Here is a 12,792-nt window from a genome sequence, read left to right as displayed (position 1 = left end):
ATAATTACCAATGCAATCTGCCCTTGGGGACTGACTGAAGGAACTGCTGTGAGCCCCACCCGAGAACTGTTTGCTCCTTGGAAAATTAATAAACAAAAATTATTATACTATTTAAGTAGAGGTTAGTGGCATAATTAAAATGCTATCTTATTCTCAGCTTTATTATAACGAAAATGGCTCCCCGGAGAAGTGATAAATGTATGTTTATCTGCAACAATTAGAAGATACGGAAGCCATACCTTCACAATGATTGTATGGTTGAAATACCGACCCTGTATCTTCTAGTTTTGGGTACTAGTTAGGGGTAGTTTCGGGTACTGAGGGCACCCGTACCCCACAGTACACATACCTACGGGCCGGAAGTGACAAAAATTATATTCAACCCAGCTCTTTTAGCTTTAATTGGGATTCATTAAAATTTGAATAGTTTTGAGGTGTCTACTTTTTATCTTTGAGCCTGTTTTAAATACAAAAGAGAAATAAGTACATTTTAATTTGTCATTGTGAGCGGATAAATTTTGACAGCTAAGACAGCACCATTTAGTAGTTAAGTTTGAAAATTTTAGGTACTTGCAAGACATGCGTCAAATCATATGACATTTGAAATGACATAGTTAAGCATTAAATAAGTAAGCATGAAATCTGAAAATATAATGTTTCACTTTAGTTAAGTTAGAATGTAAGTTTAGGTATACAATTGTAAAGCGCCCTTGAGGTGATTTTTCACAAAAATGGCGCTATATAAATCATCCAAATATTATTATTATTACGGTACAATGGCAACACTTCAGAAGAAATGCCGACAGCCTTATCTTCCTGAAAACATGTATCGACATCCTGGTAAGACTTCATCATACCAAGGTAGATAGAGATACAAGAAAAGTTAAGCATACTGTCTCTATATGTACCCATGAAAATAGCATTTGTTGTGAGGGTAAAATATTTTAGCAATGTTCAAATAAATTGGGTATAAATATTTACCTGCGATGACAGGTTGCGGGGCTACGTGGTGCTTGTGCAGAGGAGGGCTGGCATGTTGCCCCTGAGCTCCTCTGGGTAGGCTCGGCCCAAGGGGACCTGCCCCACCACAACCGGGACGTAGCAGAATCTAAAATCATTAGATACATTCTAGAATGTTATCACCAGTACTAAGTCAGAGCAAATAAGCCAAAAAAAAAATTATATCAAACTAAGACCAAAAAAAAATTGTCGGCCTCGTGGTGTAGTGGAAAGCGCATTTGCCTACCATGCAAGAGGTGACATAATTTTTTTTTTTTTAAAAAAAGGCGTTTTTAGTAGACAGACAGCTATAATATTTCAAAGTCCCTGGACTGGCACCTGAAGCATAAGACTGATCATCTAACCTGCATGTAACAAAAATGATCAAGATACGCTGCGATTGGTTTACCAATGCAGTGTCCTATGCACCATAAGGTGCGGAAAGGGAATGATAATGATGTTGACAACAAAAATATTTTTATTTTTATGTATCATATTATCATCACTATGATTTTTTTAAGATTTATAATTTGAAAATTCCTTACTGAAACTTCTAAATTACACCATCCGCGATGTCACGAGTTCAAATCGGTGAGTTTTTCTGACATTTAAACGTAGAACCCCTTACCCACTAATTTGTACCTGCTGAATGTCAAACTATGCTAAACATGGCTGGCTCGGAAACCAACAACATTATTATTATCATTTGTTATAGGCAGGCAGCCTTTGCTGATGCGCCTATATCTCGCTATAATTGATTGCTTATTGTGAACACCTATTCATATGAACTTGTGGCGTTTCAAAATACAGTAGAACTCCCGTTTATCCGAACTCCAGTCAATCGGATTGCCAAATATCCGGAAATTAAAAACAAAGAAGAAGTTTAAGTTTTTACTTAATTGTACAATTAACTGTGCTGGAATTTAATTTTTTCGTACATTTTCTTACAAAGAAAAACTTCGCCGCACAAATAAATGTTCTAATTTTCACCGCAAGTAAGAAGAAAAAAAATTTATCCAATTTCCCGTAGCACTGAACATCCTCATTGGCTGAGTAGTATAAAGCATACCTGTTTGTGTGTCGGGTGACCCAGCTGAGGCTGCATGGGCATCGGTTTCATCTGTCCTGGGGGCACTCCCTTGGATGCCAGACTCTGCTGCAACCTCGGAGACAAAGGACCCTGAGCCACCTTCATTCCACTCATGCCGGTCTTGAGTATCATCGCTTGCTGCTGTTGTATCATACCTCCCTGGATTACATTAGCCTTCCCTGCAGCCAACGATGGCTTGGGCATCATCGACGCCCCCGAGATAGCCACATGATTAATGGAAACATGTGCGGATTTAACTGGATAACCCACTAGATTTGCTGTCACATTGGTGGGAGTATTTTGGGCATTTGTCGCTATCGGTGACATGATTGTAGGTGTTAGTACACTGATTTTAGTATCAGGTCTTGCCTGTGTAACTAGAGAAGGTGCTGTCGCAGTGTTAAATGGAGGGGGGGCAGTTTGTATTCTCGGAGACTGGATGTGAGAGACTTGTTTGACCACTGATGTTACCACTGGAGTTTCTGTTACCAGACTCTGAATGGTTGAAGCTACCGATGTTATGCAGGTCGGCTGCTTAGAAACTGGTTGAATAGCAGCTTTAACTTCTGGGATAATCCTGTAAAATGTTAAAATGTTTAGTCAACAATATATTGGGAGATTATTTTCTTAATTTGTATATTTCACATATTATTACATAATAATTATGTAGGGATGGTTATATGTTTATCTACATATTTCGTCAAAATTATCTTACTTGGTGATGTTGGAAGATACAGCTACCACACGGGTGGGGACAGCAGCTCCCGAAACAGGAACAAAGGTGCCATCGACACCCCTCTTCATGTACACCATTTCTCCAGTAGCGGGATCTAACATGAGCTCCTCCAAACCTTCACTAACTTGTTTCACTTCCTCGGCAGGTTTTGTGCTCGATTTTACTTCTTCTGTAACGTGCAATGTAATTATTGAAGGTTTTTCAGGCTCAGCTTCTTTAGAACAAATTGGTGAAGAGAGAATAACAGCTGGTTCTGATTTTTGTACTTCGGTTTTTTCTTTCATTAAAATTTCAGGCTTTTCGCTCTCGGATGATTTGTTTGATTGAGTTCCAGATAATTTTGCATTGATTTCACTAATCATTTTCTTGGGTGGTTTGGTAATAATACTTTGAACAGGAACTGTGACGGTTGTCTCTGGCGATTCTGAATACGATTCATGTTTAGTGGTATTGTCTGGTGTTTTGGGAGATTTACTTTCAACATCGACTAGTTCCAATGGATCTTTCTTGATATTTCTTTCATCACTACTATCTACTGATGTTTCTGAACTTCGTCTATCCTTGGTCTTTCTATTAGCTCTAGGAGATTTACGAACATCCGCATTACTCTTTTCAGAACTTTGCGGTTTTGTGAGATTTTGCCTTGTGGATCTTCTAACAGGGCCGGAATCTTTTGAATTCACAACTGGCCGATTTTGCATCGAGGAATTTTTAACAACATCTTCAATAATATCATCAACAGAGTTTCTTGTAACATCTTTTTCTAGAAGTCTTCTAGACTTCCGAGTATTGGTTGTTGGTGATAAGAAATCATCTTTTTCATCTTTGGGTATTACTTGTCCTGGGGATGAGGATGGTTTTAATGGTATAAGAGGTTCTTTAGCTGGTACTGAAATTGGTGTCACTGCTGGAATAGTATTTGGAACCAAATTACCTGTAATAGGACTTTTTATTGTTAAAATCAATCGGGGCCTAGCCTCACTTTTGTTTTGAGGTGCATCATTACCTTCATCTCCAGAATCTTCGTGGAAATCATAAATATCTCCAGGTAAGTGAACACCGGGAGTAGTAACAGAGCGGGACTTCTTATCCACCTTAACTCTACCACGACCTCTTCTTGGAGATGTAGCAGACCCACCTCTTGTCGGTTTATTGCCTTGTCTAGTCTGAACTCTTTCAGAAATACCTTCCGGGACTTTTCGACCTCTACTACGGCCGCCTCTTTTGGCACCCACCTTGGGACTAGTTTTTCCGAATTGCTGAGTAATAAAATCACCTGATTTGGAAACAGTATCGACAGGGGTCTCAGTAACAAGTTCTTTAGATTCCTTATCCAAGCCATCATTCTTCTGAATAAAATCTGATTTCAGTGCTTCAGAAACATTAGATGATTCACTAACTGAACACAAAGCGTCAACTTTTTTAATTACAGAATCAATATTCAATTCTTTCGCAGACCAACTATCATTATCTTCTTTGGATTCAGAATGTTTGTGATTTATATCAATTAACTCCTTCTTTTCTTCATCAAGTACTATCGGTGTTGAATCTGATTGCTTTATTTCTGAGTCTTCATTTTTAATTTTGTCAATACCATCAGTGGAAACATCAACAGGTGATTTAATTTGTGAAACTGGCTGAGGTTTTTCTATTTTTGTCTCACAGGAACTCTGCTTCAAAAGTTCTTCAAAATCAGTTTCACATTTAGGTTTTTCATTGGATAGCGCAACTGGTATTTTTGGTATTGTTTCTTGAGATTCTGTAGTAGTTTCACTGGGAGTAATAGCTGTAGAAGGTTTGACTAATGGATCGTTGGAAGCTGGCAAAGCGGCCATAATGAGTTTGAGAGCAGGAGGTTTATCAGATTTTATGATCGGATTTACAATTGTATTTATAGATGCAGATTGTGCAGGAGTAAAAGCAATATGGGCAAACTTTGTGTTATCATGAATCAATGGCTTTGTAATAGTCGGTGGACACACTGATAATTCAGGTAAGACATCTTTTTTCTGTTCAGTTTGAGTCAAACTTTCAGTAATTGTTGAATTTACTAATCGTTGCAAGTTGTTGGGTGGGTGGATGATTGAAGGCTGGCTTTGTTTGCTGACTAATGCTCCCTCCAATACAGGTTTTGGAGTATTTCCTGGATTCGTTACTAAAGAAGGAACTGCGGGTGTAGAATTTACTTGAAGAATTGTAGTTGAAGTTGATCCCAACGTTGAAATTTTCAGGTGATCTGGTCCATTCATATGGGTAATAATTACAGGTTTTTCAGACGGTGTGGATGAGGGAACAGGTTTATTCAAAATATTAGTTCCTATTAGAATTGGCACTTGAGAATTAAAAGTACCAGATGCTGCCATCAACCTGTTTTGTGCCATGATTGTTGGATTTTGAGATGGCATTATGCCGGACGATGAATACATAATTTTGGATCCAGCCAGAGGATCTTGGTTTACTCTTATATCATTCTTTCGAACTTCTGTGGTAGATATAAGTTTTGGTGGGTATATTATCGTAGGATTTCCACTTGTCATTGCTGTTTTTGGTTGTTGCATGTTCATACTATTTGAATGAAGAGGTTTTGATATTGGTGCCAATACTGGAGTTATTGGTAATCGGTTGAGTTGAATATTTGAATTAGGATTTTGAATTACGATTGTGTTAGGATGACCAGGCGAGAGCATTGATCGATTTTGAGCAGTTATTGGTAAGTGCGAAGTTTGTATGGGGCTCAATGGGGGTTGCTGCATTCGAACAACAGTTATCTGATTCGGAGACCTCTGCGGCATTCCAGAAGGAGAACCTGTCGTCAAAATAGTCATATTTGTTAATTTTTGAGGCATTTCTGTATGCTGAGATTTAGGGGAGTTCAACCTTATATCCTCAGGAATCCTAGGTGATATTAATATTCCTGGCTGTCTCTGATAATACACATGCTGGTCTGGAATATTTATAGTAGGGGGCTGAGTATTAAATGTTGCTGTCGGTCTGGGCACAGAGTTGATTACTTGGAAAGAAGGTCCTAATTTTGTAGTTGTATTAATGATAGGTCTGCATTGACCTAATTGCTGTTGAATGGGTTTAAGATGCAAAATCGAAGTAGTAGCAATATGCACAGGCTTTTCTTCTCTAATACCAGGAGATGTACTTATTAGAACTGGCTGCTCATTCTTATGAGATGCTATTGACCAAGCTTTCGATATGACTGTTGGTGTAGAGCAAGGGACCTGTTGAATTTTCTCTGTCATCAATTTAGAGGGTAAATGATTTTCTTCGACCTTCAAAGTATCATTGGACAGTTTCTCCTTGGGTGTTATTTGTTTCGGTATAGATATTAATGGTTCACCAACAGGATTTTCTGTAGATTCTGATGACAAAGGTAGTTTATTCGGCAACAAAGGTGGTTGTTGTTGAAATGTAGGCAGAAAGGGGGTAGCAGAATTAGTTTCTTTTCTAGAAGTATCAGAAGTTTTAGTACACTGATCCTGTCGTGATTCATCACCATCATCAGTGTCAGTATCTATTTGTAAATCATTTTCGGACTGTGGTGTATCAGGTTTAAGTTCGAGTTCACTGGCATTAAGACTTTGTACGGCTTGACGCATTTCTTCAGCTTCTTCATCAGGGATATTTCCAGCACTTTCGACAGATATAGTTGGCACTTGTGCAGATGGACTTTGGGTATTTTCACTATAACAATCACTAAATCCATCACTCCTTCCACCAAAGCTCTCTCCTAATAAAGCGGCTACAGCATCTTCAGTTTCTTCTTGAGAAATAATTGCTCGTGGTTTTTCATCCACTTTGTCCTCAGATTTTTGAGTGCTAGAATCAACTGAAGAGTTTAAGGTGGAATCAATAACGACATCTTTCCTTTCAATAGGACTTTCAAAATCTGATATACTTTTAACAGCATTTTCACTAATTGTTTCATCTATTTCTGCCCCTCCGAAACCAGGAATAAACTTATCAGATAATCTTCTCACTTCTCCAGGCTTAGAAGCGACTGGTACTATAGTAGACACTGATATATCTTTGACAGAGGAAGGAGTTGAAGCCGATGGACTGCTTATGGATTGAATTTGAGGAGGACTGTCAATCAAATTTGGTAGACATGGAGATGGTAATGCTGGTTTACATTCTAGTTGTGGATCAGTATCGGATTTCTCTTCAACAGTAGTAATAAGAAGATCATCTTTGTAAGTCTCTGGAGAAGTTTTTGTATCTTTTTCTAGACAAAGATCTATTTTTTCATAATGGTGATGGTAGTGATGATGATCTTTACGATTCTGTCTATCTTCCTTATTCTTCTTCTTTTTCTTCTTCTTTTCTTTCAATTCTTTCTTAGCATGATCAATTATTCGATGACCTGAAGTAATTAGGGATGATTCTCTGTCATCATCACCATCAGCAAATCTAAATACTTCACTATCTATTGAAGTATTAATAGATGAAGACAAATCGACTTTATCAAGTGGTCTACGAATGGCAGGGATTGAATCTGCAAACAGATTAGCCTCTATGGCTTTACTAGCTGCATCTATATCAAGACTATTTTCATCATCTTTAATAAAACATTTTCGATCTTTGCGTTTTTTCTCTTTCCTTTTTTTGATTTCCTCCTTAAATTTATCTTTATTAGTAACTTCAGTGATTATTTTTGAATCTACGGGGGACACGGCATCGCAATCTGATGGAAACGACTTGGATGAGAAAAACTGCATATTTTTATCCCTTGAATTGGATGTATCTAGAGCAGATGTAAATTCTTTATTGCAAACATCAGACTCATCAGAAAATGGACCAAATATATCTTGCATTTTCTCTCCCCTTTTTATTACCTCTGATCTTTGTTCAGCACGGTCAAGTAATTTCTTTGGTTTCTTTAATTTATCCTTATCATTGAGTAGTTCACAACCTTCGTTTTTAATCTTCTCTCTTTTTTTCTCTTTTTTATTAGAATGCTTGCGTTTTTCCAAGATTTCTTTATTTTTAGTGTTACACATATTATTAATAATCTGCATTTTTTCATGATAATCACTTTTGGCTTCATCGTCATCAGATGGATAGCTTTTTTGACGCTTCTGCTTTTTCTTATGCTTCTTGCGGTTTTCAGAATAACTAAATTTATGCATGGAATCAGAAACAATACCCTCTCCTTCTGATGATATGTCGCAATGATTTGCCTTAATTTCATCATATTTGGACTTTATATTATCATATTTATTAAGTGGTTTAATAATATCATCATATTTGTTTTGTTTCACATCTTCGTATTTATTTTGTTTCACGTCTTCATATTTATTTTGTTTCACATCTTCAAATTTATTTTGTTTCACATCATCATATTTATTTTGTTTCACATCTTCATATTTGTTTTGTTTCACATCATCATATTTATTTTGTTTCACATCTTCATATTTGTTTTGTTTCACATCATCATATTTATTTTGTTTCACGTCATCATATTTGGCTGGTTTTATGTCTTCGTATTTTGGAGGCATTATTTCAAAATTGTTTTCCATTTTGAATGGTGGTTCAGTCTTTATGTCTGTTATAATGAGAAGTTTGGAGTCAATATTTGGTTTCCTATCATTGAAAGAATTACATAACTGAATTGCACTAGGGTACTTTTTCATTGACTCGAGGGACCTTCTATATGCCTCATCATCCGAAGTATCAGATACTATTCGGGAATGTGAATTTTTCCGTGAGATCTTGTTACGTGTATCATCAGTACTTTCCCCATCACATATTTCTGTATGTTTTCTGTGGTTAAATTTAAGTCTTTCATGATCATTTTCTGAATCTGTAGTGATAGGTTCCCTTTGACGACGCCGATATTCATCCTCAGAAGAGCTGGCCATCATTGATTTCTTGTGTTCTTTATCTGAGTCACTATCTTCATCCCAACTATTTGACCTTTTCTTCTCTTCTCGCTTTGCTCTGCTTTGTTTCAATTGGCTAAATTTGGCTTTGATTTTTTCTTGGCGCTTTTCTTCTTCCTGCTTTTGCATATTTTTACAAGAACGTGCTTTTACTTTATCATACATTGATATATAGGTGGGACCTTCATCTTCTATATCAAATATTGAATGCTTCTTGGGTTCATCTGAATCAGATGTATCAGTGCTATTTATAAGTTTCCTTGATTTTTTTCGAATGCATTCAGTCTTTAGAATATTACATTCTTCACGGCTTTTTCTTTCATTTGATAATCTTTTGTCTTTCATATCCTTTTTACGATCATCAATCTTGAGTTTCTTCCCATCTTGCAAAGCATGTTGTTGCATTTGCAATTGTTGAATTTGCTCTAACTGCTGAACTCTCTTTTTCTCTTTCATCTCTTTTTTGAGAGCCCTTTGTTTTTCATCTTCTTCACTAGATCGTAATTCCAGACGAGCCAGGAAAGCTTTGTGTGAAGACAAATCGCTTTCTCGATCATCCTCAGATATTACCAACTCAGTCTTAATTTCATCTTCAGATTCCTTGGGACTTTTTCTATCTTTATGCTTTAATGACTGAAGCTTTCCTGGATCTATCTCATCTATATGCTGATCATTCTCTTTCAAGTCACAATCTTTTGAATCAGGTGTCTTATCTTTTTCAACAATATCAATATCATTATAATCTTTGATTTTGATATCTTTATCTTTTTCAATTATTTCTTTCGACTTTAAACGTTCTTCATTTTCTCTGACAATTTTTCGATCATCTTTGATTTTATCTTCTAAATGTTTGGTTATTATATTTTTAATTGATTTGTGTTTATTTTTATCTGCATATTTACTAGTTTGATTGGAATCTTTAGAGTCTCTTCGATCGGGTAGTTTCTTATTTTCAGAAATAATTTTTGGTCTTTTAATGTCATCTTGCGTGGAATCTGTACTATCTTGAGAACTTATTCTTCTTTTTATACCTACATTAGCAGGAAGGCTACAACTAGAATTTAATCTCTCTTTTCTTTTTGCTTCCGGACCACGGAGTTCATTGTGAGAATCTAGGGAATAGTGTCTTTGTTTATCATTTTCACCAGGAGAACGTTTTTCTTTCACTATTTCGGGGATATTTGGCTTTTCATTCTCATTTGAAATAATTCTTTCTCTGGACTTGTCTATGCAGTTAGGTTTGAAAGGTTCTATTTTTGAGGATTCAACTTCTTTTATGGTCTTTGGCGAAAATTCTTTTTCGTGATGTCGATTTCTATGATTATCATGAACATGTTTGTAAGATCTGTTTGATGAATGACGCGATTCATCTTTGACATCATAGTCATGCTCCTTGGATCTACTGGAATCATGAGAATGACGGGAAGTTGTTGAATCACTGGAGTCTTTCCGTACAATCTCTCGTGTTGTTTCATCTCTTGAGGATTTTCTCCCAATATCTTTGATTTTTCCATTGTCGTGAATTCTGGTGGACTCTTTTCGACTTTCTCCGTGACATTCTTTTTTATGAAGATCTCTATGTCGATGACGATTAACATCAGATTTTTCATTATGTTCTTCTCTTTCTCTTCGTTTATCTTTGCTTGAGAATCCAGAATCATTGACATCGACATGTTCTCGTTCAGAATGCTTTTCTCTTTTATTTTCTTTGTCTGTTCTTTCTTTTCTGCGATCGTGTTTATCACACTTATTTTCACTGCTATGATCTACCCTCTCCAATTTTTCTTTTTCAAGTTTTTCCCTATCTAATTTTTCTTTCTCTTCCTTTTCTTTACGTTCTTTTTCTATTTTCTCAGATCGTTCTCTTTCTTGCCTTTCTTTTTCTTTTGAAGCTTTTTCCTTTTCAATTCTTTCTCTTTCTTTTCTATCATTTTCAATTTTTTCTAGGCGTCCTTTTTCTATTCGTTCTTTTTCTAACCGTTCTTTTTCTCTTCTTTCTTTTTCTAAATTTTCTTTCAGAATTCTATCTTGTTCAAGTTTCTCTTTTTCCTGTTGTTCTTTTTCTAACTTATCTTGTCTTTCGCGTTCCAGTTTTTCACGTTCCTGTTTTTCTCGTTCATGTTTTTCTTTTTCAAGCTTTTCCTTTTCTCGCCTTTCTTTATCTGATTTCTCTTTTTCCAAGCGTTCTTTGAGTTGTTTTTCCTTATCCAGTTTTTCTTTATCTAACCTCTCTCTATCCGCTTTTTCTTTTGCCCTTTTTTCCTTTTCTAGTAATTCTTTATCTAATCTTTCTAAACGTTCTTTTTCAATTCGATCCCGCCCTCTTTTATCAATTTCTGATTTATCTTCAATTCTATCTTTATCCGTTTTTACATCAGAGACCTCGGTTGAGTCCGATCTTTCTAAAATATTGGGCAATGCTTTGTCTGATGTCAGTTTTAATATGTCTTTGGAAAGATCATCCTTAAAATCTTCTTTTTTACGTTTGTCTTCAGATTTTCTAGATTCCTTGTCAGAATTTGTTCTTTCTCTTTCTTCTTTGGATAATCTTCTCCGTTCACTTGTCTCTAAGTTCTTATCTTGACTGTTTCGTTTTGACCTGGACTCAGATTTGGATAAATCTCCAACATTTCTTTTATCAGGGTGAGTAGACAGTTTATCGTGATGTTTGACATCGCAACTTTTTATATCAAAATTAATCTTTTCAGACACAATTTTATGTTTAAAGCTTTGGTCTCTAGTTTCTTCGACAGGTTTATCTAATTCAGGGAAATTAGTCTGTCGAACATCAAGTTCGCACTTTCTTCTATCTAAATTATCACTATTTACAAGGCTAAACTTAGTTAAATCTTCACTTTTAAGTGTCGTTTCACCCTCGCCAATATTCACTATACCGATTTCTTTGCCAGAAGGAGATTTTAAATCACTAATTTTAATCACTTTATTTTCTACTTTAGATCCAACATATCTCGGTGAAACAGTTTTCTGTGTAACGGAACACGCACCCGGTGACACGACGTCCGCACTACAGCTAACACTTACTGGCACACGTTCGCTACAACTAGGTACACTATTGTTCCGAGGAATGTTTACACAGTCTGGGGTCCGCTTGGGATCGACAAGCTCAGCCGGTTCACTGGGCGCCGGGGGAGGCGGCGCAGGGGGCGGCGGGGGGGCACCATCTGGCAGTGGGCCGGCAGGTGGATGCGAAGGGAAGGGGTACTGCAAGCCCTTCGCTGGGGGAGGCGTAGCCAGCACAGATCCCTTTAAGGTGCATACGGACGGAGAGCCAGCAAACGGAGACCGGCCCGCTGACTGGGGAGAGTTCAGCGGAGACGGACTCACACGAGCGCTGGTTGGGCTTGAGAAGGCGCAAGGTTGACGGGCAGGCACATCATACTTGTCGCAGATATTCTCGAGTCTTTTTGTATCTTCGTCAAAAACCGATCGTTTGGCCAGTACAGATCGCATTACTTCCGAAGGTTGTACTTCATTAATATCCAAATCTAGTAATCGGGGGCGAAATCGAGATCTTTCTGTACACTCTGTCGTAGATGGATGTCTAGATCCTGACCACTTTTCATAGCGCTCGTCTAAACTTCGTATTCGCTCATCCAGGGAGGGCTCAGCTGGGGAAGGAGAAGAGCCGGCCGAAGATGCGGGCGATGGAGGCGGACGTACGGCCGGGGGAGCCGGAGGAGAAGCGGGTGCAGGGGGCCCAGGGGGCGCACGCACCGGCGACGAGGGGGGCACACGAGCTAACACCTGCGCCGCGAACCGAGGGAGGGGCAGACACATGGGGGTGGTGCGGCGCGGAGGTACAGTGCGACGCGGTTCAGCCGGCGGGGGACTGTCAGGCCGCTCGTCACGTAAAGGAGTCCCTGCACGAGAAACGGGGGTAGGAGATCGCCAGTGGTTACGAGAAGCTTCACTACCACGCCTCCTTTTTCCGCATGGTGATATTTCACGATGATGCCGACTACCCGTAGCTTCTCCGGAAGGTCTCCGTCCGAGTGAGGTTCTCTCAATCTACAAAACATAAACAGCATGTTACATAAATATTCATGTCATTCAAA

The 12,792-nt window shown here is 37.9% G+C and overlaps 1 protein-coding gene across 7 annotated transcripts in view; it reads right to left on the bottom strand.

The window, feature by feature from the left end:
- The window catches only part of spen (spen family transcriptional repressor split ends), a 175,897-nt gene that overhangs the window by 11,321 nt on the left and 151,784 nt on the right, over positions 1-12,792 (bottom strand). For all 7 annotated transcript variants that reach the window (XM_088232160.1, XM_088232162.1, XM_088232161.1 and 4 more), the window contains 4 exons: positions 2,805-12,745; positions 2,069-2,666; positions 982-1,108; positions 9-76 (listed from right to left, as the gene is read on the bottom strand). In XM_088232160.1, coding sequence (XP_088088286.1) covers positions 9-76; positions 982-1,108; positions 2,069-2,666; positions 2,805-12,745 — 10,734 coding nt within the window. The remainder of the gene's footprint in view (positions 1-8; positions 77-981; positions 1,109-2,068; positions 2,667-2,804; positions 12,746-12,792) is intronic.

This window comes from Micrasema longulum, unplaced genomic scaffold (genome assembly GCF_059751315.1).
Source record: "Micrasema longulum isolate JH-2025_06_02 unplaced genomic scaffold, ASM5975131v1 h1tg000954l, whole genome shotgun sequence".
Classification (NCBI taxonomy): Eukaryota; Metazoa; Arthropoda; class Insecta; order Trichoptera; family Brachycentridae; genus Micrasema; species Micrasema longulum.
The sequence above is the reverse complement of the archived record's forward strand: the minus strand, read 5'-3'. Positions and strand labels throughout refer to the sequence as shown.